The sequence below is a fragment of the Gavia stellata genome, chromosome 7 (assembly GCF_030936135.1).
Source record: "Gavia stellata isolate bGavSte3 chromosome 7, bGavSte3.hap2, whole genome shotgun sequence".
Taxonomy (NCBI): domain Eukaryota; kingdom Metazoa; phylum Chordata; class Aves; order Gaviiformes; family Gaviidae; genus Gavia; species Gavia stellata.
This window is the reverse complement of record NC_082600.1, coordinates 34,202,430-34,226,510: the sequence shown is the minus strand read 5'-3', so window position 1 is coordinate 34,226,510 and position 24,081 is coordinate 34,202,430. Positions and strand designations below refer to the sequence as shown.

The 24,081-nt window shown below is 38.6% G+C and overlaps 1 protein-coding gene across 1 annotated transcript; it reads left to right on the top strand.

Annotated features, from left to right (window-relative positions):
* Positions 1–11,161: 11,161 nt before the first annotated feature.
* Positions 11,162–14,866, top strand: ZNF770 (zinc finger protein 770). The gene has a single exon (XM_009814264.2). The coding sequence runs from the start codon at positions 11,339–11,341 to the stop codon at positions 13,520–13,522; it is 2,184 nt and encodes a 727-aa protein (XP_009812566.2). The 5' UTR covers positions 11,162–11,338; the 3' UTR covers positions 13,523–14,866.
* Positions 14,867–24,081: the final 9,215 nt, after the last annotated feature.

The window sequence follows — 24,081 nt, the reverse complement described above, 5'->3', positions numbered from 1 at the left end:
GATTAATTAATACATTGATTCCATTTGAGAGCCTGCATGTACCAGCCTTCCGACTGAGATACCCACTGTGCAATCAGTGGTAATTTAAAAATCAATTGCTCTTCTGTAGTAATTAAATTTGTCCATTTAAACAGATATAATTGATAGAGCCTGCAACTAATTTCAAAGCAGGGATTCTTAAGGGATTCTTGAGATTAAGGGCTGTGAGCCAACAATTTGTGGGTTTTTTACTCAACAAATGAACATCTAAATAAACTGGTTTGTGTATTGGTTTTAAATAAACTATACCAGTTATTAAATTTATCTTGAAATATACTTCTAGACAAAGCCAAAAAGTTAATGGAAGTGATTGTAGTTAGGCACAGCTGTATCTTGAAGGTATTGAAATATAATTATTCTTACATTTCACAGAACTAAATGTGTTGCCTATAAAATTTCATCATATTCTTTTAAAATTTCTTTTTTTTTGAGATGATGCTCTAGCTTTTTATAAGTCTAGTTGAATAAAGTTTACTTTTCTCAAAAATGTCATCAAAAGTTCCTTCTTGTTTTGAGCATATAGACAGAATTTATGGAGCTTTTGCCACACATAGTGCTTAATCGAATAAAATATGATACTTGCACGTGTAGAATACATATTTCTGGGATTCATTAAACAACTATCTCCCCTCAAGGCAATTCATTATTATACACCAGAGGGCTTTAAAATGGACTATTTAGGAAAAAAAATGCAGAAAATAGGACAAGAGGAAAAGGGAGAAACCTAAAACGAGCAGGAAATGCATATTCACAGTTTTAAAAGTCTTTGCAATTTACTTCAGCCCTGAGGTGGTATTAATTGACACATTAGCAAGTTACATACTGTGTTATGTGCCTATTTAGCCTAGAATTCAATAAAAAATCACTGTAACACATTGCATATACAGCACGCGCTTAAAGTACAGAACAGCTTACAAAAGCAGACACATTAATGATAACGTGTTGCAGTTAACTCACAGACTGCCCCTGCAACTCATATAATTGAATTGCCAACTGTCAGTTTGTGGAGGCATTATTACAATATTTTAAGGGAAAATCTTATAATGCTTAAAAATTAAAAAGAATTGGAATTTATTTGAACAAAGTCTGGTTTTCCATATCAATATACTATAGCATACACCCACAAAAAGAACGCTCACTCATTTTTTGTTAACATTAAAACTAAGATGTTAATACCTACTCCAAACACAGTGCCTTCTTCTATAAGAAGCAGAGTAACGTGCATTTAGAATAGAGATAGCTTATGCTGTTGTAGCAAGTGGGAAATAAAGTTTTCTTTCACAAATGAAGGGACAATTCAGCATTTCAGGATCTTAAACTCAGTTCCAGCCTTGTCCAGTTTTTTCTTAAGGGAAGTTTAGGAATTCTTTCATTGTTTATTTTTTATGCTTTCTTTTCTTTGAAAAAAAAAATTCGAAAAAATAATCTTATATGTAACACTAGAGTTACACTAGAGCCAGATCTGTTTAACTTCTTGAGTGCCAAGTCAGAACACAATCATGCAGATTGTTTCAGCATGCTCCTTTTTTATTTAGCTATTAAATATAACCTCATCTAGATAAATAAAACAGGGATGACATGTATACCGAAACAGGCACATTCTGCACTTTCTCAGTATGCAGAGAATTGTTACAGAAATGTTAAGATTAGTATGCATGGAGGATGGGTGTGGAAGCATCAGAAGGAAAAACCAGCTGGAGAACAGTTACAAGAACGGCAGGTATTCAAAGCACCCGGTTAGCAGATCATCAAGATCCTAGCACATATCTACCTACAGCTTAGCAGGACACCCAGATGAGGCGGCAAAGGGCAGTGAGTAAATCCCAATGACTTGCCAGTGTGGGAGAGGATGGTGAAAATAATCACCGTCAGGTTACAGAAAGGCATATCCAAAACCAAGATCTGTGATGAAGGTGTAAGTGAATGACTGAAATCAGTTTAGATTTAAAATAAAACCATTTTCCACTCCTAGGACGTCTTGTGTTGTTGCTACAATGTTCCAACATTATTTCCTACAAACGGTGCATATTTTATTCTTCAGCATCATAAAAGCAAACAATTGATTCCCTGTGTTCACAGGGTTTTCTACAAAAACATATTGAATGAATTCCCTTGTTTTGTTATAATTGGGCTATAGGATTGAATTTAGTATTTTTGGATTACACTCTCTGCTAACTCCCAGAACTATACAAGCAGATCCTCAGCTGGTATACATAGCTACATCTTCATTAAAATCAAGAAAGCTACAACAATCTACACCAGCTGTGGATCTGCTACATTAATTTGTTACCGGGCACAAGCTAAACTCAGCTGCTTGCATTCTTGCTTCAGACCAGACCAGAGGTTTCATGAAGAACAGACTGCTAAGAATGGATATACTTTAAAATGAAAGATGCTTTAAAAAGGAGGAAGATGTATAATCAGGTGATCTGCAATTATTAAATGATTAATTAATTTTATGAATAGCTTTATAAGATGCATGTGGCAAATATTATGCACTTCTTATAGGTGGGAAATTGACATCTAGAAGACTAAATGACTTGCCTGTGGTCATGTGGTGTTCCCAAGCTTTCAGCTATAGGCTGTCCCAACCCCCTTTTTAACTACAAGACTTGGCTGTCTTTCAATGAGGTTAATAAATGACTGTATGCTATTGAAGTAATGATCAACACTATTTAAGCTGTTTCCTTGAGCATTTAAGCTTAACTGCAAATAAATTTTGTCCTGTAGTGTTAAAATTTGGCTTATGTGTTGCAAACTAGGTTAGGCATTACTTAGTACCACTGGTGATGAGACTGAGTTGATTTCTAATAGTGCTAAACTAAGAAGCAGTGATTGTTATACAGACAGTCTTTTCTAGATATCAAACATACATCTCAAGGACAGTTCTGCAGAGATACCGGAGCCTGCAAAATGATCTTACGCTTAGGCCTGTAAATGCTGCCAACTTCTCTTTCATTAATCTATACAAAATTTCACAGCATCATTAAGGTTGGAAAAGACCTTTAAGATCATCAAGACCAACTACCATGCCCACTAAACCACATCCCGAAGTGCCACATCTACATGTTTTTTGAACACCTCCAGTGATGGTGACTCCATCACCTCCCTGGGCAGCCTGTTCCAGTGTGTTACCACTCTCTCAGTAAAGAAATTTTTCCTAACATCCAGCCTGAACCTCCCCTGGCACACCTTGAGGCCATTTCCTCTTGTCCTGTCGCTAGTCACTTGGGAGAAGAGACCAACACCCACCTCACCACAACCCTCTTTCAGGTAATTGTGGAGAGTGATAAGGTCTCCCCTCAGCCTCCTCTTTTATGAGGAAACAACTTTATTTTTTATATAGCAACAGCACTTTATTCATCAACAGTGAAGGAGAGGTGCTTGGGTGTATCCTCTATCCAAAACCAGAATTATGATTACCAAATTCTATGTTTTGCTCTTGTTTAATCAGCTGGCATCATACTGCAATGGCTTGTGCTACATAAGTGAGTAAGTGCATCAATGAAAGATGACTGAGTCCCAGGTTAATTCATTATTTTAAAAAAAGAGTGACATAAATTACTAGTCTCATTCTGTCTTTGTCTTTGTTTCATTGCAGGTAGGAAGAGTGCTGCCCCATGAGTGAGAAGCATAGGACTGGGCAAGGATGAAGTCTCCAGCACAATCTGAGTGACAATTACGTGCCTACATCCTTTACTGGGGCTCTTTAGAGTAGCTTGTTAGCAATCTGAAGGTAACTTAAAAGCTCAAAACGAAACAAAACATCCCAGCAAAGAAACCTGGGTGAAAACTTTTCTCTACATTAGTGCTGACAAAAGACAAAATGTGGGCAGATCTTTTCTGAACTATTTTGTGAGTAGCAGGGATTTGGATCGTGCACATGTTGGAAAAGAAAGATGAAATTTCACTTTGTAAGCTGAGTTCCTCACTGCCACCTGGTTCTCAGCTTTCTTATAGCCTTGACTTCCAGCAAGCTTATCCAAATAGTTTTGAAATAGCCATGCTGTTAGGAGTTTCCTCAGCATACATGATTGCCCGTTGAATTCCCAGTAGGACTGGGAGATGGGGCTCAACACACAGAGCAAAAAGACAATACAAACTATTGCGGCTACCTCTTCTGCCGGAGAAATCCGATGAGAAATATTACCTGTTCTGTGCCCATGCAGCTGCTCTCCAGGACAGTTCCTAGGGTTTTTCTCCCTATTATACCAAATGGTCCAGCCTTCCACTGATTTAAATTTTTGATTTGTTGTCTGTTCTGCCCTCATCCATTCCTCCTGCTAGGAGTCAGGTCCTAACCTCACCCATCACACAGAGGTGGAATCTCAGAAAAAAGACAGCTGAAAGAAAAGTATGAGTGAGCTGGCACTCCTGTTTTTCTAAGAAATAAATGCTGCACATGCAAATAATTACTTTTGTTTAATTCCAGTTTGCATGAACAAAAGAAAGAAAATAAGCAAAGCTCTTGGGTAAATGCACCTATATGAAAAAAACCCCACCCTTTAACAAAGTGTTATCTAATAGAATGACTTATTTTGTCTTCAGTGTTGCAAATTCACTCACAGATATGGTCTAATCAATTATCTGATTTTTAAAAGGTGGATTTTTGTGGGTTTAGGGGGGGTTGTCTTTTTTTTTTTTGAGAGGAAAGCAAGGCATCTGCTGGTCCTCTGTACTTCCTGGGTTAGGGCAGATTTCTTAAAAAAAAAAAAAAAGAAAAAATCTGCAGCCTGTCTTTATGTGAAAATTTTGATTAAGAGTTTAAGATTTGACTAATACAGTCCATATTGAGCTGTACACACAGGTGGCCGAGTCAAAACTCTGGTGACTAGAATTTCTCTGTCCCGATGGGGCTACAACCTAACCAGCCTCATCGATGTCCTTGTGTTTTATGAACAGGCTTTTATGGTGAATCTCTTACACTTAGCTCTGTCATCTGTAGGCTCTTTTATGAGGTAGAATCACAGAATCATAGAGTGGTTTGGGTTGGCAGGGACCTTTAAAGATCACCTAGTTCAACCCCCTGCTGCGGGCAGGGTCATCTTTCACTAGATCAGGTATCTGAAAGCCTGGTCCAACCTGACCTTGAACACTTCCAGTGATGGCGCATCCACCGCTTCTCTGGGCAACCTGTTCCAGTGTCTCACCACCCTCATTGTAAAATATTTCTTCCTTATGTCTGACCTAAATCTACCCTCTTTCAGTTTAAAACTGTTGCCCCTTGTCCTGTCACTATGGGCCTTGGTAAAAAGTCTGTCCTTATCTTTCTTTTGAGCCCCCTTTAAGTACTGAAAGGCTGCAGTAAGGTCTCCCTGGAGCCTTCTCTTCTCCAGGCTGAACAAGCCCAACTCTCTCAGCCTTTCCTCATAGGAGAGGTGTTTCAACCCTCTGACCATTTTTGTGGCCTCCTCTGGACCACTCTAACAGGTCCATGTCTTTCTTGTGCCGGGGACCCCAGAACTGGATGCAGGACTCAACTGTAAACAGTTTCCATCTTTTCCTGGATGTTTTCAGCCCTTTAGGCTGCTGTTCCTCTGAGGTAACCTCAGCCAAGCTGTGCTCGCTGAGGGGGTTCTGGCTACCGCAGGAACTCCAGTCTGGCCTTCAGCCCATGAGCTCCCGCGCTTGTGTGATCCCTTTCTCCTGCAGAGGAGGTAAAACTCTGCAAAACCTTTAGTTTTGCATGCACGTGTTATCGAAGTTCTTTTTAGACTTCCCAGGGAAATCTCTTTCCTCCTTCCCTTCCAGGCACCACTTCCCAGCCTTTTAGGCCACAGGGTTTGGCCTTATGGTGTGTTTATTGCACAGCAGGGGAATTCCGCCACCGCGCTTTAGTTGCCGCAGCCACCGGGAATCGGTTACTTGCTTTTAGGATGCTGAGGTAGAAAATACGTCTTATTTGTAGGGAGTGACATGTCACCAAGAATTAATCAGCAGAGACGGGGCTTTTTCTGCCCGGACAGAAATAAAGCCGAGGAGCGCGTCCCCGCCCCTCGGCCTGGCCGCAGCCCAGCCCCGGCCGCAGCCCAGCCCGGCCCCTCAGAGCGGCGGAAGGCGGGGCAGGATTGCGCGGGGGAACGGAAAGCTCCGGCCCAGGTTTCCCAGCGTCCCGGCGTCTCGGTGCCATCCGGGGGGAAGAGTTTAGGCGGCAGCAACCCTGGGAGGGATGAGGAAGGTGGAGGTGCTGTGGCTGCTTTTCCAGGTCGCTCCCTTCGCCCTCGGTCTCCGCTTGCCGCCCTTCCCCTCGGCCGGGGGTCAGCACCGCTGCGGGCACCGCCACGGCCCCGGGGCGGCGCTGCCGGCCGCCAGCGCAGCGCGTCGGGGCAGAGCCCCTGGGCACCGCCGGCCGCGAGTGCCGGTGCCGTGCCCGCCCCGCCGGCAGGCGGGAGCGGCACTGCGCGCTGGGAGAGCCGCGGCGGGGGCGGGCGGGCAGCCGCGGGCCGGGCCGGGCCGGCGCGGCCCCAGCAGGGAACCCGCTTTCCCCTCTGGGAAAGCCGCCCGCGGTTGTGTGCCTGTTCGCGGTCTGCTTTCTGTAAGAGCCGCCTCGCTAATTGCTTTTAAGTTTTTAACTGGATTTACGTGTGTCCTGCTGTGGGAGGTGGGGGGAGGTGGTGGGGGGGGGTGGTGGCGTCAGCCGCGGGGGTTTCGGGCCCCTTCAGCAGAACTAAGGTTTGTTCTTAAACCAGCCCCATTTCACCGTCATACATCTTTTATTTTGTTTTGCTTCAAGAAATGTTTGAAAAAATACATGGAAGATAGGGGAACATGAGAGGTGTTAGCTTTGAGGAGCCATAATGCGTGATGTTAATTTCTATATAACTACAGGTGGGGGGTACGTTTCTGGTGAAATTTGTTCCCCCATCGCAGCAATCTAAACTTTTCCCAGGGAAAGCTGGTGAGGAAATCCAGCGTGCAATGCGTGTGCCTCAGTGCTCAGATTCCTATCTCTGTTGCACGCTCTGTGTTTCATAAATCAGCAGCTCCATTTCCACTTGTGTGTTTTGTAGTTATTGTTACAAGAGGCATCTTATATTTCTTCACGCATTTATTATTATAATTAATTTTCTTGTAATTGTGTCTGGAAAGGTATAAGTATTAGCTTATCTCAAGGGTCTGAGGATATACTAATAACAAGGTGGAAGAATCCTTCAGTGGCAAATTTGGAAATGTAGTGAATTTTCAACTCTTAAGTGGTTTGTTTTGAATTATATCAATGAGTCATAGGAAAACAAGCCAGAATATTCATCTTGTATAGGGTCAACTATATGGGTGTGGGAATTTGAGAGATGTTTGTATAGCCGTTTTTGGAGCCCTCCGGTGTTGGAGGCAGAGCGATCTCCCTGCACAACTTATTTGTGTGCTTATTAAGAAAAACTTTGCAACTCTAGGGACAATATTGTACTTGAATCCTCTCTGCTATAATTTGAATCAATTTCTAGTCACAACTATAAATGGCTTGGGGAACAGCTTATTTCTGTTTTCTTTAAAGCTGGCTCTTATGTTTGGTTTTGTTTTGGGGTGGTTTTATTCTTTTTAACCAGCTCTTCCCTACTTTAACGTTCCCAGTTACTTTAATCTTTTCCTGTATATTACGCATTTAAGCTCTGATCATTCTTGATCCTCTTCTCTGGATTAATTCCAATTAGTTCATATACTTGGCTCAATTTGAAGGGCAGTATTCAAAAGTGGATAGAGTACTGCAGCTGAATTCTAAAGAGTAGTGAGTAGTATGGAAGAGTTATGTGCTATCAAAACTTTACTTCTGTTTGTGGATCCTGGTATGGATAGCATGCTGTTGGCATACTCAACTTGTGTTTCAACTTGGACTCCAGGTCTTTTCTGCACAACTATAACCTAGTAAGTTGTTCCCCTTCCAGTTGATTATTCCTGCCTAAATAGAGAAGCCTGCATTTCTTATTAAAGTTCCCTTCCCATTTTGTGTTCTTGTTTTATGGGTTTTTTAAAAAAAAAACCAAACAACAACTTCTCTGATTAGTAAAGGCTGGATTAGAATTCAGAATTTTCTTCCATCATGTTTTCATTTTGTTGCAGCATGTTGCCATCTGTAATATTAATAAACATAATATTTACTTAATCATTAAATAATACTAGACTTAGAAGAGTCCTCTGTGGACCTTCAATGGCCTACATTACTACTTGACTCTCTTGTTCTGCATGACCTTGCAGCTAAGATGAAAAGTAGTGTCAATTTAATATTAAATTGAACCTATGCCACAAACTAAATCCTTATCGCATAGGGAAGTACATTTTCTGACTCTAATTAGGACAAGACTGGCAGGAGACAATATTCCAAGCTTGTCTTTTGCTCTTTGATCTTTAGTAGCAGCATGTTTATTCCTTAGATGAGCAAGGCACAGAGCAGCCTGAAATAGATGTGGAGAAGTCTGTCCTTAGTAAATAGGATTTGAAAATATATTTGGGCCACACAGTAATGCCCGTCTTAGCTCCTTTCTCCTTCACCTGCATCCCCTAAATTTACCTCATCTGAGCCATTAGTCTTTCACAGGGCAAGAAGACCGCAGCAAGAAGCTCTACTCTGTTTTTGACACCTTGTACTACAGAGCATTTTCCTCATCACCAGATAGCTTATAAATTTTTTAAAGATTCTAAATACAAAATCCCTTGTGTAATATGCCACAGCTGTCTCTTACTTCGGACTTTTTTTCTTTGCATGTCACTGTACTGTTTGAGCACTTTCCTGATGTGTAAATTAGATCTGTATGACAGTATGTTAACTAAAATTCATCAGTCTTTACAGTTCTTTCTCAGGAGGTTTTCCTTCCCTGCTAATGGAGGCTGCCTTGAGCTGTACAGAAGCTTCCAGCACAGCAGAGAAGCTTTTTGCCTTTTCTCAGCCTACCTGTCTCTAGCTTCACGGTAGCACAAACTAGAAAGTATTTGGTCTCACACACTCTCTCAAAACTCTCTGCCTTCACATGATGTGACAACAACTGGGAGGAAAAGGGTGTATCCTAAGAGTGTTGCGTTTTCTTGCATCTTCAAAAGAAGACTGAAACTGAGTAGCTGTTAAAATGCTACAGCAAAAGAGAATAGGAAAGGAGAAGTTGACTTTATGAACTGCTGCTTCATAGCATTGATAAGTCCTATCCTGACGATTTCAGTGAGATTAGGTAACTCCTCAGTGTACTGAGAACTGCATCTAAGGCGTACATGCAAAAGTTATTTAATAAGGCCTACGATTATATAGGAACATACCTATTAGAGGTGGAGCAATCCTACCAGATGACCAGGCTTCTTTCCATTAGCCTTAAGAAAAATCTTGATTCACCAGATATTTTCAGTCTTTTGTGCATGTGTCTTGAATCTCATTGTAACTTGCTTTAAATTGCAGTAGGCTTTTATTCTTTGCAATTACTTTGAATGGACTTTTCAGATATTTCTGAGTTTTTAAAAACTAGGGACATTAACTCTTTGTGAAGAGGCAGGGCTTTTAGAGACGCTGAATAAATTAATTTTTGTTCTACTGATATGTAGAAAGAATATACAACTTTTGAGTTGTAGTATCAAAATACTACAAATTATAGTTAGTAGAAGTGTATCTCAAAGTTATTACAAGTCCTAACTATTATGCTGTTGCTTTAAAGTTTGCTCCTTCAACCCCTTTTCTTTTTTATAAGGGGATATAGGTAATACCATAGAGGTATTTTTATTCTGTTGTTCTTACTACTCTTGTGGACTGGAATACTTAATCTGTCTTAGATGCTGCAATTTAGGACCAATTGAAGTTAGTCCAGGGATGATTAAAAAGACCAATCAGTACTTTCTTTTTTTTCTACTTTTTTTAAGTGGACCTAAAAGCAAAACTTAGAAAAAACCCAGAATTTTTGTAGTTAAAAAAAAAAAAAAGGAGAGAAAGACTTTATGTATTCAAAGTTGTGACACAGAATGCTTCTTAGTTATTTTCCAGGTTCACAGGGGGAAGGACAATGAAAATAACTTTATAGTAAAGAAAGGCTCAGCTGAGTGCAAGGAAAAGCTTTGTGAGAGGGCGACACATTGGAGCAGGAACCCTGCTGAGATTAAGGAAACTCCTTCAGCGGAAGTTGTTAAGACCACTTTGGAGGCTGTTTAGACATGAGTTGGCTTCACAGTGGAAGGCTTGGACTAAATGGTTGCTTGAGGTCCTTTCTAGGGATTCCTATGAATATTTTAATACCTTTTCATGCACTCAGGTACTTGCAAAGTTATTGTTTCTTGTTTGCAAGTCATTATGCCTTGGCTGAGACACAGTAGCTTGTCCAAGTGTGTTTTGTCTGTTGAAAATTCAAGGAAAATTAAAACTACGTAATGATTTTGGTTTAGACTAAAATATTCATTATGCTGAATTATGATAACGACCTTTACGATGACTTCAGAGTATACACATGGTTAGGCATCACAACTCTGATATTCTAGTTCTGAGATAAGACAGTGACCATAGCCTGTGTTCATCCTTGTTTCGGGGGGTATCCTCATTCTGGTTGTATGTTATGGTTATTGTGTTGCTCTTGCTGACTGGTTCTGGTGTTTGCCATTTTGAGATAAAGCAAAAATGATTACACTACTGTTTCTTCTGGATACAGTTGGTAAGATGCAGAAATGTGAATATAACTTTGTACTTAGTTTCAATGTATTGTTAATTTTTATGTCTCACTAACCCTGCCTTAATTTAATTTTTATTTCTGAAGCCCAAGAGTCCTTAGTTCTTGTCTCTTTCTCTCATCTTCATAAACATTATATCTGGGAGTTAGAATTACTGCTGTAGGGGAGAAATTTATTACGGTAAGTTTCTGTGTGTTGGGTTTTTTTTAAGAATATGCTTTATTTGTGTATAACCTAAATATCATAATGTAGCTGAACTGTATATTATTTGGAAGTAACATGCAGGACTAAACAATATGCGTTAACAGCACAGATGACTTAAACTTGTTTGTTTCTTCTGGAAAGTAGTCTAGTTGTTCTGTATCATGTAACGTTAACGAGTGATTACTCTGTTATGAGGAAAGCATTTTAAGCTAAGTTAAATCAGGAGTATTCTAATCTAGATACTTTTGGTCTCTTATGTAGAAAACAAGACAATTTTAGGCAATTATGTATTAATATAGGCTAAAATAATGCTCTCTTTCTTATTTTAGGGACCTGTGGGATTTAAGAATCTCGCCTAAAAAAATTTGCTACTTCTACAGCCTTCCATCTTAGTGTGCAATTGATGATTCCACTTGAAATACCTATCTGAAGAAACTAACAGTAGGCAAGGTGTAATTGCTTTTTAAAAATGTTAAAAGTTCAGCAGTGTGTAACAGCTGACAGAATGCACAAGAAAAGGCCATATATTTGTGACATTTGCTATAAACAGTTTGAAACTCCATCAAAATTAGCTAGGCATTATCTGATACATACTGGTCAAAAGCCATTTGAATGTCATGTATGCCATAAAACATTTAGGCAGCTAGTCCACCTGGAGAGGCATCAGCTAACTCATAATCTGCCTTTTAAGTGTATTGTCTGTCATAGAAACTTCAAAAACTTAATCACTTTCTTAAAGCATCAGCAGCTTCATAATGAAAATTATCAGAATGATACCAAGCAAGCAGAAAACTCTGTGAATTTTGAGCAAGACAGGGTCACTTCTGGCATATTTCGATGTGCTATGTGCTGGAAGTCTTTTACAACTGAAGACAGGTGGATGCTGCATCAGTGCCTGAAGGCAGATCATCTACATGGTGCCAGAAGGAGAAAGAAAACTCACGCTTGTGAATCCTGTAACAAGACATTTCCATCAAGATCTAAGCTAGAAAGACACTTCCTTATTCACACTGGCCAGAAACCTTTTAAGTGTTCTTCATGCGGTAAATCTTTCAGACAGTCAACGCACTTGAAAATCCATCAGCTCACACACACAGAAGAAAGGCCTTTTCAGTGCTGCTTTTGTCAGAAGGGGTTTAAAATACAGAGCAAACTCATGAAGCACAAACAGCTCCATGCCAGAAATAAGACTTTCCCCAATATTTTATACAAAGCAAAGACTCTTAAATATCCCAGACCACAGAACCTGTTGGAAGAAAAGAGAGAGAGTTTTGAGAATGCTGACACTTATGAGTCACAGAAGAATGACCCACATGATGTTCACTCGATTTATATTGTACCCTTTCAGTGCCCAGCATGTGAGCAGTGTTTTGAAACGGAGCAGGTTCTAAATTTGCACAAATGTTGTTATCTGAGAGACGGCAAAAGTTCAAATAATGGTACAACAGCACGCAGCCACACAGTCAGCAAGAAAAATAAGATTCTGATGAAGCTGAAGTGTACTGGAGGAAAGGCAACAGATTTTTCTCTGTTGGACAGAAAAAAAATAAAAACGGGTCTCTTTAAAAGTCCTGACCTGGCTGCAGCTAGAGATCAGCGTTCTGATCAGCATGCTTCCACTAAACCTTTCAAGGATTGCCATAGCAAGCTTGACATGCACAAGGCACTTAGCAAACGTTCTTTTCATCCGATTATTGTGCCATTACCTTGGCAAGAGCACCCGCAACCTCATGACTTTGGAATTAATTTAAAAGGTATGCTTACTGGTGAAAGCATGTTAAACATCGATGATTCACTGCATAATAAAGATGACGCTTTTTATGGTTCATCAGATGATGGTTTCTTTGATAATCCAGAAGTACTTCACTGTGCTTTTTCAGCTTCTGCTAAAAATATACATAACAGACACAAAGTGTGTAAATGTGACAGATGTGAAAAAATCTTTCCATCTTCATCCAAACTTCAAAGACATTATCTTATACACACGGGACAGAAGCCCTTTGGCTGTAATGTTTGTGAGAAGACATTTAGACAGTCAGCTCACTTAAAAAGACATCAGCTCACCCATACTGAAAAAAGACCCTATAAAAGCCCTGTTTGCCAGGTAGAATTTGAAAACCTCAACAAACTTTTCAATCATCAGGGAGATCACATTGAATTTAAGTCTTCTCAGCCTGTGGGTTATTCTCAAACACCTTCACAGGCATCTGGCTTTCAAGAATTTGAGCTGATTGAGTCAAACCAAGCAGCTGAAATCAAAGTTGAAATCGAGTCAGGGGACTTTGTTCTTGACACCATCAGTAGAAACACACAGCCGTATTTTTGTAGTAAATTGTTGGAAACAGAGCAAAGCTGTTACAGTTATTGGCATGATTTTTCTGAAGGTACTGAAAAAAGTGAAGTTGTTAAAAAACTGTATCAATGCAGTATCTGCTTTAAAACTTTTAAATCACCTTCTAAGCTTGAAAGACATTACCTAATGCATGCTGGACAGAAGCCATTTGAATGTTTAGTTTGTGGTAAAAATTTCAGACAGGCCCCGCATTTGAAAAGACATCACCTTATTCACTTTAAAGAGAGATTAAAGCTGAGTTCCACTGAGCTACAACCAGAGAATATATTGTTTTTATCAAAACTGGATAATGCCCTATGAAATTATATATTAAATTATTTGGGTGCATAATTGTTAAAAGGCTTATGTTAGACCAAACAATTGACTGAAGGGGATTATCTTTTTCTATTATGGACATGACCTGGTGAAAAGTTAATTTACTGTCTTCAGAACTGTCTGCTTGATATAATTTGTGATGAAGGTGAGAATATGTTTAAAAGAAAAAAACATGCAACAAAAAAGCCACTTTGCATTTCTTTTCCTAAATTGATTTATAAATACACATTCTTACTGTATTAGTAGTGTTGCAGCAATCTGCAATGCTCTATGAATCAGGTATTTTTAAAGTTATACCTTTTCCTGTATAGTATTTTATGACATTATGCTGTCCAGTGATAACTATCAGGAAAGTAAAGATAAAAATGTAATTTCCAGAACACAGAGAAAATGGTCATTTTACTTTCTTCTGGCTCCTTGTATGTTACAAACAAAGGACGCTTGCTGTATTTATTTCATACTTCTAAAAAACCCAACAGTTATTTTTAGATAAAAGATGCAAAAAAGAAGAAAGTAGAAAAAGGAGAAAAAGTTTAATGAGAAAAAATGTTGATGTGACATTATAGAACAGTTAATAGAAAAAAATTAACTGCTTTGTAATGTGCTTGGAGGTCTATGGATGAGGAATTAGATCTTTTCCCTTTTTGTGATAAAATATAAGTAGACATTGTTAAAATAGCAGGGTTTATAATCAATCCATTTCACCACTTCATTATCTCCACTTCTTTGTATATCCCTTGCCTTTTCTAGCTTTTCTGGCCAATTCGTATAGTACTGAACTATTTTTCTGCAAGAAAAGAGGACAAGGAATTATCATTAATATTACAAACGGGCTTACTATCTGTTCCAGTCTCCTTTCCTTCTAGTGTACATATTGCACCAGTAAAAGAAATGTTCTCTAAGATGTGATGATAACTCAGACGAGCAATTCTGTCGGGAATTCATGTTCTCGTTACATTAAATATAAGAGACTGAAAATTACTTTTAGCTCAAATTAAGTAATTCTGATTTTGTATTAATAGAATCTGTAGTTATACTTTCTGCTAAGTAGAGAGCTTTGCCCGTTGTGCCTGTGGGGCTGGCAAAAATTGTAAGTGCAGTGGAGCTTTATTCATTATGAACAAGAATGAAGTTTGTTTCTTTTTTTTTTTCCTCTGCAAAAACTACATTTTAGGATATTTTCCTTTGTTCTGCAACTTCTGAATAGTTGAAACCTGAAGTTTTTAATCCTATTTCTAAACGTATCTGTAAGATACATGGCATTCTTTTCACTATTTAAATAGATCCATATTTATTTAAGTAAAATGGTTTTGATTTTTTTTTTTTTAATTTTTGAAGTGATTTATCTAGGTTTTGCTGTGGCATGAGCTTTGTAGTATTTGGTATAAACGAAGTGAAGAGTGAAGGGAGTTTTTATTTTATTTTTGTACATGTTATTCTTTCCCATTTTCAGAGAGAATAAAACCAGGAAAGATACCCAGAAACAGTCTGTAGTTACTATGATTTTTGTATGACAGACGAATTCAGTACCTTAATAATTACTATAGATACATATTGAGATTTTTTCTCCCTATGTGAGTTGTTTCATATTGAAAGACGAGATACTGTATAAAATGTTTTGAAAGTGTATTGTAGAGCTCTTTTAAAATACTTGTAATAAACTATTTTATTTATATTGTACTTTTATTGTATACTTTATCTGCAAACCAGAGTTTTGAAACTGCATAACATTCAATATGCAGAAAAGTTTAAGACTACATATCAAAATACCTAACTTTGCATGTTAGAACAGTAGGTTTTGTTTCAGATAATTTTTATTGTAAAATAGAAGTATATTTAAAGATAGTAAGATCTTTCTTAAGGAGTCACAGTCATTTTAAAAAATGCTATGTTTGAGAGTAATGTTTAGAGAACACTAAACTTGGTATGTTTTGAAAATATCTATTTGAGTAAAATGAGGGGAAGGTAATACAGAAAGCTACTTTTCAGGAATGAATAGACGTATGTGGGATGTGTTACTGTCTGATTAATTTGGAAACTAATGTAATCTTTGGGCTCCATGGGATTTCAGAAGGGCAGTAAGGGCTCCTGTGTTTATCTGGCTCTCTACCCCTTTATGAAAAGTTTTGTGTCAGTATAAATTCACAATTTTAGGGGGATTATAGCATAAACTAGTTAGAAAGGGGTAAAGTGGTTTCTAAGAGTCAGGAGAAAAAAATCTAAGGTTGAAATCCTGTCTTTTGAAGTTAACAGTAAAATCCTCCAAGTCCCTTTGAGAATTTGAGCTAGAATGCTTTTCTCAGTGTTAACAATAACACTTTGTGATGTTCATTAGTATGTTAGTAATTTTCCATAACGCTTCAAGGCAAGTTCAAGCCATCAATCTTTGAAGTATCTTTGGTAACAGAAACATTGCCTGTGGTTTTGTTAGAATGAGCTGATGGCTAATAGTAGTAATCTCATAGTACTGAAGCAGTGGATTTTTTTAAGACTATATACAGAACCAAAGCATATTGTAAACCGAAAAACTGTGGGTCCTCCTGTGTTAATATTGAGCTCCCCCCAAGGAGAACAACTCAAACTGCGTGAATTCAGCTTTGAGGTAGTTCTATGTGGAATAAAAGAAGGGTCAAATATTTTAAAACAAGCAGAAAAAGGTAAAAGGGATTTTTTTAAAGACAAATAAAGTATGCAATACTAAATTCACTGGAACTGCAGTACTAACTGATCACATTGTCCGTTTTCTGCCTAGGAAGTGTGGCTATAGATAACTTATAAGTGTTTATGATTGTGATTGATGTCCCATCCTTGCAATGTTTGCAGAAAGTAAAAACTTGCAATATAAATATATAAGTATTGCTATATATGTGTAGGGAAGAATTCAAAAAGGAAAAAAAGTAATCATAAACCACAGAAAAAATGTTTAATCACTTCTGTAGCTGCTTCTTACTGAGTTTTTGGTTTCTCACTTGTCTGTGATCTGCTCTCACTATTATACCCAGAGCCAACAAGAAAAGTTAGTGAGGCAAATGAGAGATAGACACAAAAGAAACTTAATTGAAGTTAATGAGACCTTAGACTTCAAATTGAGATGCTGGATCTAATGTTTATTTTTCCTGGCTGCCTTCTAGTATAAATGTAAAAGTCTGAAAGTCATAATCTCACAACAGTAGCTCACTCAAGTAACACTTAGGTAAGTACAGTTGGATGACTCTTAAATCAATAAAGACTACGGATTTGGTCCTTCTAATGGCCCCTTGTAATAATGTTGAAAATGCCTAGATCTCCTAAATAACTAAAGGGGTCACGGTTCATATTCCTAGCACAAGGTTTTGTGGATTTTTAAAGTGCAAGTTTTAACTTAATAGCCTAGTTTTATGGTCTGATGGCTCTGGATGAGATGTGTCTGAGAGGCAGTTATCATAAGGAAAAATGAAATTGCAGAAGTGACTCTTCTATGCTCTCATATACCTTATTTTCTCCAGTTTGAGCAAATTAATTGTACTTCTTTGTATAATGACTAGTTCTGTCAAGCAGCTTTTAAACAGCATCTTTTTTAGCATCTGTTAAAAAAGTGAATCTTCAAAGGCCATGCAAGTGAAGGAGAAATCAGCCTTATGCCACCAAAACCACTCAGAAGTAGAATTGATCATTTCCTTGTTCAGAAACTGCCTTTCTAACATGAAAGTGTCATTATGTCTGCCCTCAGTTATCACAAGTCTTTGAATGCTGGTTTACTTGTGTACTCTGCCATTCCAGTTCCTGTCTGCTTCCTGGATATGCTAATGTGTGACTTGATTCTGCTATATACCTGACATAGTTTGGATATGTGGCTGAAATTTTTCCTCTTCACTGGATTCCCTCCAGTGGCCCTGGTCCCAATTTCTATGGATCTGTGAAACCGCATATGTGACTTATGGAGAGTCATGGAGCTGGCTGTTGCACGTGTGCTGCCATGGTATGCAAAATGGTGCCTGAGCAGGTGAGAAGCTGACCGGCTATGATGTAGGCTGATCTGTCGTTCTCCGCTGAAAGTGGTCTGAGTATGTAGGGTAGTAAGAGCATATGGAAATGGTGGCTATCCAGCATTGCCTATGGCTGCTTCATCGGATGTGGCACTGAAATGTGCCTTGCTGACATTGTGAAGGAGGGGAATACAGAGAATTATGTGGCCACTGCTATATAAAAAAGTAAAATTCTATTCCTAAGCTAAAGAAACCAACTACCCATGCTGTCTCCCATTTGTACTGCTAATCCACTGCACTCAATTTCTGTTGACATCAAGGAAAACCCTATCTTCCTGGTATGCAAATTTGCATTATTTTATTTGTGCATTTTTTAGAGGGTATAAATTTTAATGCTTAGTATGTGTTTGCAAAAGTAGCTTGCTGAGCTACAGAAACTCAGATGCTTCCCTCAATTTCTACTTTATTTTGATTCTAAGAGGATCCTGAAAATACAGCTGAGCAGAGAGATTCCTGTTAGTGACAGTGCAGTCCTTCTAAACTGAGTAGAAATCTTCTAAGCCATCTAGACACTTCAAGTGCCTCAGTCAATTTGAGGATAATTTTTAAGATTGAAATATGTTATGATTTTTTCATGACATTGAGAGCAACCTTGGATTAGTATCTTGGCAACCTTGTTTGCCATAGTGCACTTTATCTTGTATTTTATACTCTGGGTCTTAATAATAGCAGGTACTTGGGTAGTGAGAATAGCTTCCTAAGAATTCCCTCAGGCATCAAATAGTGTGTCTGATGCTAGTGCAATTAGCAGAAGAAAAATGTCCATTTGTCAATAAGTTAAAATTACTTGTGTAATATTTTAGTCTATATCACAATAGAAGGCTTTTTTCAGTAAAAGAAATTATTAGAAGTTAATAAATTATTTTTTGGTTATTCACCAGTGTGAATTTTGCTGTTTTCAGTAGGTATTCTGTTTTATTGCCATTTTATCCTCTCTTAAAATCCTTACATGTCCATGGAATTGTCTACCAACAGTCTAGAAAATATGGAGAAAGGCAAGGATGAAAGCTTTAGGAGACTGGAGCTAGCTCTCAGCATCTTAGAATTGTTCTCTCTTGATTAAGTTTTATGCTGCATATTGTATGTGATTCCATTTTTTCTGCAATCTGTATTTTTTTCTATATCATGAGAAATGATATGCGATCGAGAATCTACTTTTACAATGATTCTGCAAATAGACTCAACTTTCCGTAACATTTCTCATGCTAGCACTAGCAGAAAGGAAATGATTTGCCTCAGAATCTCATTTCAGTGACGAAGGCCTCATGTTCCTCCATCAACCAGATTTATCTCACATTAATTTTTTTGCCCCATAGAAATTTTATCACATAACAGCCTTTCACAGGATATCTAGCAAATATTTCTAGAGCTTTACTGGCCATTGGTCTCTTATGTTCATTTCACTGTTCTGCTCCAGTTGGTAGGAACCTAGCTAAAAGTCTCTGAAGAGAATTAGAGTAGCACAGAGTCTGCTCTAACTTGAGCTGTTACCCAAATGTGTGCCCAGCAACAGAAAGCTAAGAATGACATAAACTCCCGTATTTCCCCACCTCCTTCACTAGAGGCACTGCTTGCTATTCTGGGATATAAAAGCAGCTGGGTTGCTGAATTAACCATATTTTTCTCTAGTCATGAGCTCAGAATTTCCATTGAAGTTACTGTAAGTTTTGCACAGAAATCAAGGGCAGTACATTGGCCAGAACGTGTGCTAAATAAATATTTATACACAAATCAGAATGCTACTGACGGCTTCTTTACACTTTAAAATTCTAAATATTTTAAGAAGCATCTGTTACTAAACTGAGGCATCATTTTTGAAAGTACCCATATTTACTGACTGGAAGTACACATATTTGCTGAGTGAGTACCCATATTTAATGAGATGAACACAGCGACAAACTCTTGGACTAGAAGAATGCACGTAAATAAAACAGTAAAAGCAATGTGATGTGATTGAATTATAATGAACAGACTGAACATTTAGTTTATGTGAATGCTATGAAGGATAAACTATAAACAAAGGAATAACCCCTATCATTGTGCCTGAACTTTTTACATGCTAAAAGATTCCTCTGATCTTTTTAAAGAAGTTTTTCCAAATTTTATTTACCTGAAAGCAAGTTAAATCAATGCTGCTTCTATCATTTCAACAGGTAAGAGAGAAAGGAGGTTTCTGGTCTTCTTTGAATAATATACTTATTATTCCATTTCCATACCATTCATTCCCCATCCCTTTCAAAAACTTATTTCATATAACTTTGCAAGTGATATTTCAAAATGCTATATATTCATAGTCACTGTCCTTTGGTTAGAAGAAAAGCTGTATGTGCAAATTTGTACATGTACATGATGAGACTTGAAATTCTCATGTTTGGAGCTTTGTTTCAGAGCTTTTCAGAGGGATGCCTCTCAAAAAACTTTTGTTCCTGTGTAAAAGTCAACAAGGTAAGAGATAAAAGCCGATTTTAAAAAGATGCAGTCTCCAAAGCTTTACAGCTTTGCTTCACAGAAAGCCTACCCAACATATGGCTTAATGTCACTGGGGCTGGGATTCATCTGCTCTAAGTTAAGGTGTCCAGTGTGCAGTTACGTACTTCCCCAAAGCTAAGCTTATGCATTTAGTGTAACACAATTATATTAGACCAGAGAACAAACTCCTGTACACCAGTGAGATGCACCTCCATCCTGGGAAGCACAGTTCTATTAAAAATTACCTGGACCACCCTGATATTTTTAAGTAGTGAAGTTGTGCACAGGGAAGGTACAATACAGCCATCTCCCTCTAGGACTTAGGTGTCTTTGACTTCCTGCATATGGATGAACTTGGTGCCAGAACAATCACAGCTCGGTTTTGAAAAAAGTAATGTAGGCTTCCATTTGCCTCTGAGTCACATACCACAAGGTCCAAGAAACAGTAAGGGTATTCAGCATACATAGAAAACAGTAAAAACTACCGTCGTAAGCAGAAGTACAGCCACATTCAATTATCTTGGAAGGAAAAAGAGACCCCTGCATCTCCATCAAGAAGAAATGCAGTCTCAACAGCCTTGATCAGGCCCTTGAGCTTTAGGCCTAGCTTGAAGTTGTACTGGTGGACCAGCAGGAAAAGAACCCCTGGGTGGGAGAGTGTGGAACAGTATGAGAACGCTGCCAGTGAGCTGCTCTTCTCTTTCATCAGAGCAGTTTAGCTGCCAGCATGCCCTCAGCTGTGAGGTAACAGAGTCCCCATCCAGGCAGGAAGGTTTTGGTATTTTCAATCCTGTCTTATGTTAGGGGAATCTTTACTACCTCTGCTCCTCTGGCAACCAGGAGTTCAGGCGATTGTAGAGTTGTGATAGCCACCGCATCGTTCTAGATCAAAGAGCCAGGAGAAATTGCTGCTGCTCTACTGCAATGACCAGGCTGCAGCACATGGGGAATCATCTGTCCCTAACACAATACTTGCTTGGAGGAGGACAAGTCAGCTGATGCCTGTTCATAATTTGAAGGAACCTGATGACTAGAATGGGTAAGGTAATGAATGCCATTTTGCAACCTGAAGGCAGTGTTGGTGTTTGTCACCTGCTCTGGAGCAAAGCTTTCCCACCAGAGTTTACATAGGGGCAACATGGTATCCATACTGAGTCTGCATCTCTCAGTGCAGGGTTTCTTTATGTCTAAGAAGCTGAAAGATAAAAGATTCAAAGGATAAATCTCTGTGAAAGAGAAACAGTAAAAAGTGAAACAACTTTTATATTAGAAGTATGTAGCTGCTGAATCTAGTTTCACCGGTCACGTCTCACTGAAGACCCTAAAACAATAAAAAACCTTAAAATCAATTAATATTAGAAATCCTTATGGATGAATATTTTGGAGTTTTCATTGCTAGAAATTAATCACTTCTGTGACTCTAGATAGAACCTAAAATAATCTAAAAGGTAGAAAGGTCAGAACATAACATAGAATCAGCCCCTGCTGATTATCACTTCCTGACCCACTAATACTGTATTTGGCAGAGTATCATTGAAATAAAAGCAATGGCCAGCTTATTGATGACCTTGGCTTGTGTGGTTTACAAGGAAGAGTAGAAAAGCATGTATTTCCTGGCTACAATAATATAGAAGGACAAGCAACCAAAATATGAAGGGCTAATTAAGCAAGAAAGCAGCATTGAATATAAATTGACCAGGACTGTATTGCAGCCTAGAAATGAGTAATAGTTTTGAAAACTGCATCTACTGAAATGTGTGACTTCTTAAATAATACATGTCTTCATGAATGAATTAACAGATTTTTGAAGAGAAAGAATATTTAATTTTCTTGACGTGTTAAGTCAATGAGTTCAGAAAGATGGAGAACTTCACAGCAGGCTGTGGGGACAATGGGGTGCAGGGTTCTATTTTTCCCCTGACTACAAAGCAGTGTGGGGTGGAAAGTGACAGCCGTGCCTCTACTCTGGGGGGAACTGAGTGTAGTGTTCAAGAGACCAGTCTTAATAGACCGCTGCGAGCTGGGGTGAGAGTCGCAGATGGGGACATAGGTACAACACTGGGTGTCATTATGCCTGGTCTCACCACAACTCCTCTTTAAAGGTCCAGCTGCTCTTGAGACTTGAAAGCGATGTATTTTGCCAATGCTCTAATTTATGCTTTTGCTATTCATTTGTAGTCCTACTGTCACAGCACTCTGTAACTAAACAATAGCCTTTATAGAGAAATATTTAATGCATTATTTATAGGGAGGAGATCTTTATAACTTTATTTGGCATTGTCACTGAGGGATGTAATCATAATGCCTAACATTAGGCATCTAATATTAGTTTCCAGTATCAGAAGCTCCTTCAGCAAATGAGTCAGAGCACTTAAATTAGTTCTGGTTTGCCCTCTGGTAGGACCTCTGTCGCCACATTGACTGTAGGGAGGTTTAACACAACTAACCTCCTCACTGGGACACCCAAATCCCGAAAGTTAAGTAAACATGGGCTCCTCCTTAAGCTTTCATAGTTTTGATGCCATACGGAAATTTGTGGGTTTTGCCACAGGACTGATGATCTATCATAAAACAGAGGTCAGAAGGTTTAAGTTAGCCTTGCAAAGCTGTTCTAAAAAATTTACCAGCCCAAGTCCAAAATCTATTGCCTCCCTACTTTTTGGCATGGTAATAGTTCTGAAAAAATGTCACGTTGTGGGTGATACTTGAGCATGTGATTAGAAATCCAAGGTCATCAATTACTATCACCTCTGATCCCAAGAAATCATCATAGTCTCTCCTAGGTGTCCCACACTGTCTTAAACACAAGTAAAAGTTTTGGCTCCCATCTGAAAGCCAATTTTAGAAGCTTTCCTATTTTCAGCCTACATTTATAGGTAAGGAAGTTACATTCCTTTGTCCTTTTTCATCACTGATTTGTAGCTTCAATAGTTCTTCCCCTTCCTGCCATTTACCCATCTAGTCTACTTATGGATAGTAAAAGTACTCTTTTCCTTTTTTGCCAAACTGACAAGCTGTTACATTTCTACTTGTTCTGATACATGCAAATATAAGCTAGCTATGTTGATTTCTGAGCTAGTCAACTACAGAACAAGCTAACTGTGGAAAACAATACTGTCTAAACGTGTCTTAGCAGCTAAGGTGCAGCAACATGCTAACATGGCTCAGCCAGCCAGCTCAGAGCTCGGGTAAATTTTACTCATATTTTCTAGACCGGTCCACGGATGCAAGTGCTAGCAGTTGTACCAAGTGATGGAGAAAGGGCAGATACAACTACCCCTTTTGATGTTTGCATTGATTTCAATAAGGCTAAGCCAATCATGAAGCTGCAACCTCTAGGTCAATTAAATTGAAGCTTCTTAATTTGCTGATTTTTACCACAATTTAAATGTCAAACGGGGTACATTGGTTTAAGTGTATTTTAATTGCTTTGCATTTGCATATTTTCATCAAATACAGATCTCTCTAAAGGCTCCAATCCCTAGACAAGGCAGTGCTCAGTTCTTGTTATTTACAGAATTTATTATCGGTACTTGTGTAACTTTTTGATTTCACTAGTCTCCATACAGAAAACTTAGATTTTTCTGGATCTCTTAAAGCAAAGGCACGCAGTAGGCACATTTATTTGAATGTAGCCATTGTCTGATCCTATTCAAGATGCTGTCATTACTTTTTCCATTCCCATTGTACATTCTAATTCAACTTCAAAAAGAATATTTAGTTTAACCTCTGCTTGAAGAAGTGGAATGGAGATCACCTTGATATCAAAACAAAGGAGGTCATATTCACACAGACTTCAATGGGATCTGCCTGGAAGTCTAAAGTACTCCGGTGGCAGGTGCTGGATAATGAGCGCAGGAACAAAGGACTGCAACTTCTCCGGGGAGTCTCTTAATTTCCTCCTTAACTAATCTGTTTACCAAACAGAATAAGTTAATTGCGAACCATTCTAAATCACTACCAAACTGCTGACTTCTGTGAGCGTGTAATTTTTCCCTCTTACCTCTCCCTCTCCTCTCCACCACAGACCTCCCGTTACAGGGACGTGCA

What these genes read in the sequence shown, in the direction of transcription:
- ZNF770 (XM_009814264.2), top strand. Translation starts at nt 11,339, where the DNA reads ATGTTAAAAGTTCAGCAGTGTGTAACAGCTGACAGAATGCACAAGAAA.